Source organism: Triticum aestivum, chromosome 3D, assembly GCF_018294505.1.
Source record: "Triticum aestivum cultivar Chinese Spring chromosome 3D, IWGSC CS RefSeq v2.1, whole genome shotgun sequence".
Lineage (NCBI taxonomy): Eukaryota > Viridiplantae > Streptophyta > Magnoliopsida > Poales > Poaceae > Triticum > Triticum aestivum.
In genome coordinates, this window is record NC_057802.1 from 58,490,899 (window position 1) to 58,497,724 (window position 6,826).

At 47.3% G+C, this 6,826-nt stretch overlaps 1 protein-coding gene across 1 annotated transcript; it reads left to right on the top strand.

Annotated features, from left to right (window-relative positions):
- The first annotated feature begins 2,961 nt into the window (after nucleotides 1–2,961).
- Nucleotides 2,962–6,059, top strand: LOC123077402 (PRA1 family protein F3). Its single transcript, XM_044499672.1, has 2 exons — nucleotides 2,962–3,714; nucleotides 5,523–6,059. Exon 1 carries the CDS (start codon nucleotides 3,114–3,116, stop codon nucleotides 3,684–3,686), a length of 573 nt encoding a protein of 190 aa, XP_044355607.1. The 5' UTR covers nucleotides 2,962–3,113; the 3' UTR covers nucleotides 3,687–3,714; nucleotides 5,523–6,059.
- Nucleotides 6,060–6,826: the final 767 nt, after the last annotated feature.

Here is a 6,826-nt window from a genome sequence, read left to right on the forward strand (position 1 = left end):
GGAGAAACTTCACAAACTCGTCGCTAAAATCTCAATCCTGATGATCGAGTACTCAACTTGATGGTTGAGTGGATTGTACTCTTTTTCCCTTGAGTGAGTTTTCCTGATGTTTCTCACACGAGGTTTTTGACGAGGCAATTCGTGCAATACAACAACGTATACTGTGTGCTCTTTCTCCATATTTTTTCCCACTGGGTTTTTCGGAGTTTTGAGGCATGGATATACAGATAATTACCCAAGGGGGAGTATTGGGAAACCGGGGCCACCAGGGGTGGCGGCGGCCTCGTGCGTATCGCATGGGCTAGCCCCTCCCGTTTCCCCCACTTTACGTTAAGTGGGTACTTATCCCTTGACCCTTTACCCCCTATATAAAGCAACGAGGAGCCATCATTGTAATCCCTGATCATTGATTAATAAAGCTGGTCTCCTCCATATCTCTCTGTGTCATTTACTTTCGCGTGTTCGACTACTTCGTCTACGACGCTCGCCCTCGCTCCGCAACCTCGGACCGGACTCGCCGGCGGAGTTGCGGAACAGGGGTATCTTCAGGCCCCCGCAAAATATTAGTTGATAGCTTTTGAGGCTTTGTGATTTTGGTTTGAGATTGATTCTAGAGTTTCAATTTCTGCTGATCTGCTGAAGATCGTCCAGGTACTTTCTCTTTTGGGTGTGCGTGTTGTTTTGGTGATGATTGCATCTACAAGATCGCGAGCGCCACACTGTTTCAGGTGACACCGTACCGTGAAAGATTGGACAAATTATTCGCGCCATCGTTTTTCTGTCAACGGTCGCATTACCCCACCCCCCGGCATAGCCGCCACCGCGACCAAGAAGCCGCCTCGCCGCCCCGGCTAGATCCTCACAGGCACGCTCGTCGCACACCGGCCCACTCGTCGGACGCTGGCGGGATAGCTAGCTGGCCCGTGCGTGTCGCGACTCCCTTCGCCGGCCGTCTCCTTCGTCGACGCCCGCAAGCTGTTCGACAGTTTGCCAAGGTACAAAATGGACTCCGCCGACGAGTTCTTTTTTCACAATTTCCTTTGCTACTCCGACGATTCGTCGTCTGATGACGAGGAGGAGATATTGGCTGCCGTGTTGGTCCATCACCACCTCAACAACCAGCGACCGTTATTCTGTGGCTCCATTCCGGACCACCTTCCGGTGTTGAGTCGCAACCGAGAGAGCGGGCGCGATTCCTTCTTTGGAAGGACTACTTTGATACAACAAATCCGTTGTTCAAACATAAAAAATCCCGCCGCCGTTTCCGTATGAGTAGGCATCTTTTCAACCGTATTAGAAAGGAGGTGGTCAGCTACGATGACTATTTCGAGTGCAAAGAGGATGCCGTTGGCAAGATTGGTTTCTCCTCTTATCAAGCACTGCCGCCATCCGAATGCTTGCATACAAAGTGCCCGGTGATCTTATTGACGAGTACGTCCGTATGAGCAAGTCTACATGCCTAGAGTCCTTGTATCAGTTCTGCAAGGCTGTTATTGCTGTGTTTGGCCCTGAGTACTTGAGAGAGCCGACTCTTGAAGATACAGTCCGTTTGTTGGCAATGAATGCCAGCAGGGGCTTCCCAGGGATGCTTGGCAGCATAGACTGCATGCACTGGGAGTGGAAGAACTGCCCTTTTGCTTGGCAAGGGCAATATAAGGGCCATGTCAGGGCTTGCACTGTCGTACTAGAGGCCGTGGCTTCTCAAGATCTATGGATCTGGCACTCTTTCTTTGGCATGGCCGGATCACACATGATATCAACGTGCTTCAGCGCTCGCCAGTGTTTGCTAGGCTTGCCGAAGGCAACAGCCCACCGGTGAACTTTACTATCAACGGCCACAACTACAACAGATGATACTACCTAGGTGACGGTATCTATCCTCAGTGGATCACTATTGTCAAGACAATCCCCAACCCTGTCGGAGAGAAGAGGAAAAAATTTGCCCAAGAGCAAGAGAGTGCTAGGAAGGATGGCGAGCGTGCCTTTGATGTTTTGCAATCTCGATGGGGCATCATTCGGTATCCTGCTAATACCTGGAGCACGCAAAAACTGTGGGAGATGGTGACTGCTCGTGTGATCATGCACAATATGATCGTAGAAGACGAGCGCCCGGAACGTCTGTACGATCAAGGGTTTCAGTTTCAGGGTGAGAATGTTGTGCCTGAGCATGGAGGAGCGGCAACGTTTGAACAGTTCACCCAATTTCATCATGACATGCGTGATTGAGAAACTCACGTGCAACTGCAAAATGATTTGGTTGAGTATATGTGGGCTCACGTTGACAACCAATAGATGTATCTTCTTTATTCGACTTGCAAAACTATGTGAGACATTTTTATTTTTATTTGGCTTGTAAAACTATGCTATTTTATTCGGTTCAAACTATGTTATTTGGCTATTGTTTAAATGCAAAATCAATGCAAAAGTGAGCTATCTGTTGAAATATGGCGGCCAGCAGGCCACACCGGTACATATGGGTCGACGCGTTGGGCACGCTGCCAACCCATATCTAAAACAGGGCGGACGCCGGGCGAGCGGCCGACCCAAACGGATAAAAAACAAACGAAATCATCATCCGTTTGGGTCGGCCCGTTGGAGTTGCTCTTATCAATAGAGAAGTTTTCCAAACACCGGCACCGGGAGCGATGATAACATTGTTTTCTTTGTTCCATACGGTGGTGAAATTCGGGGAAATCGTGAATTTACAAAGGGTGCGTTTAGGACACATCTAGATGTGCTCTGCTTATTGCACATCTAAGTAAGTGTATCAAGCATAAACACAAAAAAAAAGAAAAAGAAAATATCCACAAGGATCTTAATATAAAATCAATAACATAGGATTTAGATGTGCAATACTTATGGCACGTCTGCTTTAGCAAAACTGATTTACAAAACAGGGGCCGTCGCCGTCTAGAAAGCCCTCGAAATTCACGTCGCCGTGTCGTGTAACGGGAGGGCATCCAGCACGGCAGCGTTCCCCACCCTCGCGTCGCATCCCAAATTCGTTAATCCCATCGCCCTTGCCCGATCCCTCTCGAGTCTCCTCCCTTCCCCCGTCCCCTTTCCCCTCTCGGATCCGACCCCCCGCGGTCCGCCCCTCGCCGCCGGCGACCATGTCCAAGTACGGCACCATCCCCACCTCCTCCTCCGCCGCCGCGGGGGCGCCCCACCTCGGCGGCGCCTCCCCGCTCGACTTCATCTCCCGCGCCAAGGCCCGCGGCGCGACGGCGCTGGCCACGCGCCGGCCATGGCGCGAGCTCGCGGACGTGCACGCCGTCGGGCTGCCCCCGAGCCTCGGCGACGCCTACCTGCGCGTGCGCGCCAACCTCGCCCACTTCGCCATGAACTACGCCATCGTCGTCCTCGTCGTCGTCTTCCTCTCCCTCCTCTGGCAGCCCATCTCCCTCATCGTCTTCCTCGTCTGCATGGTCGGCTGGCTCGTCCTCTACTTCCTCCGCGACGAGCCCATCGTCCTCTTCGGCCGCGTCGTCGGCGACGGCGTGGTCCTCGCCGTGCTCGCTGCTGTCACGCTCATCCTCCTGCTGCTCACCGGCGCCACCACCAACATCCTCACGTCGCTGCTCATCGGCTTCGTGCTCGTCGTGGTGCACGCCGCTCTGCACAAGGCGGAGGACAACGTTGACGAAGAGGTCGGCCGCTGGTACGCGCCGGTGCCAGCGCAGTAGTGTGAGATCGCTCGCCCTCCAACTCTTGGTTCGTGGTCCGTCCATATTATTGTTCAGTCCCGTGTATGCATTTCGGTTCTTCCTACTGCTGGATGGTGTACAATTTGTCAATGTGTTCTTGCTGTGCTATTGTCACATGAATGCAAGTGATGATGCTTATCTTCCCGAAGTTTACCTGTGTAGTTGATAGCTGCGAGCAGCTGAGTGTGCAATTGGGTCTCAAACAGTGACGGTCATGTGAAGTGTTCAGTTTGTTTGTCATATAAATTACCTGGTCAGGCAGATTCCTTTTTTGTTCCGTGGGTAATTGAGATGTTGCCTTTACAAAGTGAGATTGAGACGTTTTGCAGTTCCAGAAGTCCCTTAAACTGCATTGTACCTGGCTTTTCACTAACTTTTAGAAAGGAAGAAAAGAGATATCTAAATGGTGGTTGGTCTAAAATATCTCTAAATGTATCTGCTAGCTCTGCCAGAATTTCATAAATGGTTCAGTGAATTTAGTTTGCTTGACAGAGTTTGCGGTATGGCAAGCAGTTGTCACTATCAGGCTGTCCAATCTGATAAAAATAGTTTTAGCAATCATATCATCTCTTTACACCCTGTAACCATACTGTAGTTCCCTGTTTATAGTTGCGGATCGTGTATCTATGTGCTTGTTTTTCATGGAGGGCAGAATCATTGTAAGTGCCAGCCAGAAGAAGACGGATATATGCAATTTGGAAATAATCCAAGAGACAACCCTGGCCTGACAGGCCCTACACTAAGAGTCTTCTGGAAGTAGTGGGAGGCAATTCCTTGCCCACTGCTCTTCCCACCAGGGAGGTACAGCTAACTAGCAATTGAATTGAGTTAGCTTAGCTGTTTGTTGGGTGCAGAGTATTTTAAACTTTGAAATCTAAGTTTTAGAGCTCAATCATCATGCTGTCAAAATCATTTCGGTGGTAGGTACTTACACCACACTTCTGAAGGGTCTGTATTTTGCAGTTTCTTTTTTGAGTTGCTGTGTATTCTTTCTAGACTTAGTAATAACCATCCTTATGATTATTTAGAGGAACAAATTTCTGTAGTTACTGTTTTACGATTTCACTTAATTTGATGGCAACGTGAGTAAATTATTTCACTTGTTTCTCAAGTTGGTGATTGTTGGTGTGATTTAAATGAGATAGAGAGTAGTTTATTTCTTCGACATTTATCTGGTTGTCTGTTAGGTTTGGTCACTAGCATTTCATTTACCATGGTGTCATGACCATTCTTTGCGTTCTGGTTGCAGTTCACAACTAGCATATGCATCATTATTATTCTCATTAACTTGAGCGCGACAATATTATGTTAGTACCAAAGTTTCAGTGAGATTGAGAAATGAACTTCTTGTACTTGCCAGTTGGATTTATTGTTGTTGAATATTGATGCTAGAAGTTCATGAATGTGAGAACAGCAATTAGCATGAATGTAAAAAAAAAACAACCTCATCCGTATCTAGGAATATTGTGCTGAATATTTTTGCCTTTATTGCGTCATTCAGTTACGGGCAGTAGCTGCCTTCTTTTAAAAGCGAGACTAGATTGTGTGTGACTTGTTTGATTGTGCACCTATCAGGGTGATTGAAAAGTTCACTCAGGCAGACTTGGTAAGACAAGACTTCTAAAGAGAACCAAATGAGCAATAATGTAATGTTGGCATTTATAATTGCCTTCAAGAGAGTGCTTATAAGAGAGCAAAGTAAGAACCAAGGTTAAAACGCACAATGGTGTGCAGTTTTGTTTTGATATGCCAATTTGCTTGTGTGTGTAGTCTATGTGAATACTGACTGAGATACCCACCTTTCATTCTTTGCAGGGCCTGAGTGTGCTCGATTCTCCTGGTGTCCTCCTTTCGTTCTCAAGTATTCTATGAGTGTAAGTTTAGCATTGGTATATGGTCTCGGCCCAGTCAGGATGAAGAACTTGTAGCTGGTGGTTCGTCTTCCGCATGACGCTGGTTCATCCGAAGCTTTTGATCCAGTGATGATGGAAGGTTGTAAACTTTGGTCGTTGCGTGCAGTTCAAAGATTTTCCCTTGTTTATTTACATTTAGCAAATATGGGAGAGAACGAATCTGCACTCTGAAGTGTGAGAACTCAGCTGGCAGGGGCCCTCTCTTTGAGGCTGGTATACATTACTTCGTGCTGGTAATTTCTGATCTACTCACGTGGTTCCATCTTGTATGCACACGGTTTTGTTTGAAAGAGATTGTCCGTTCCGTGCCGATTAACTGTGCGGCTACTATCTGCAACCTGCCGGACATCTTGGGAAGTCTATGTAGGAAATTGTTTTACTCTGTTCATTTTATTTACTATATCTTCTGAAATACAGGATGTGTATTGTTCATCTTTTCTTTTATACCCTCTGTAACTTGATATAAGACTTTTTTTTGAAGCTATGATGTCGAATGGCATCTTACATTTTGATACATAGGGAGTATGTTCCATTTTATCTGCGCCTCCGCCATCGGTATGTACTTATGCCTCACAAAGCCCAACGTCCAGTGGCTGAGACGCAGGACATAAATACTCTCTTGCTTAGATGAGGTGTTAAGTGCATGAAGCTTAGACGAGGTGTTAAGTGCATGAAAGGCCTTAACTACTAAATGCCTTAATGTATCTTACCTTCTTGCTGATAGGCTTCTTTCGTCTAATTGCTTAGCAACTAAACTCCTCCATGCGAACGCGTTTTGCATAGGTCTGTATGCTTGGTAGTTTTGCATAACTTTATACTCTTTTCTTTTCAGGTCAACAAAATGTTCTCTCACCTTAATTGTTTTGCCATGTCGGTATTTCAACTATGTGGCATATGCTTAACACCGGTACAACCCGGTCACAACCTTTAGATCAATTCCCCCTCCCTTACCTCCGACTGTTGATCCATGCCGTGGGGAGGAGATCTCCTCTTGTTCGTTGTGTAAGCTATCTTTGGCTAGATTTTTTGTGTCATTGCGAAGTTGCTCCGAGGGTGTCATATTGTCTTGATTAAAAGTTATGCGGCTCCAATCCTGTTTCGGTGGCGTTTGGTGTGACGTTGAGTCTTCGATGAGGAGCTTAGGAGTTTTGTCCCCCGCTGTTCTTCATGGATGCTAGTTGTCTCTTTTGTACTGTCCGTCAGCGT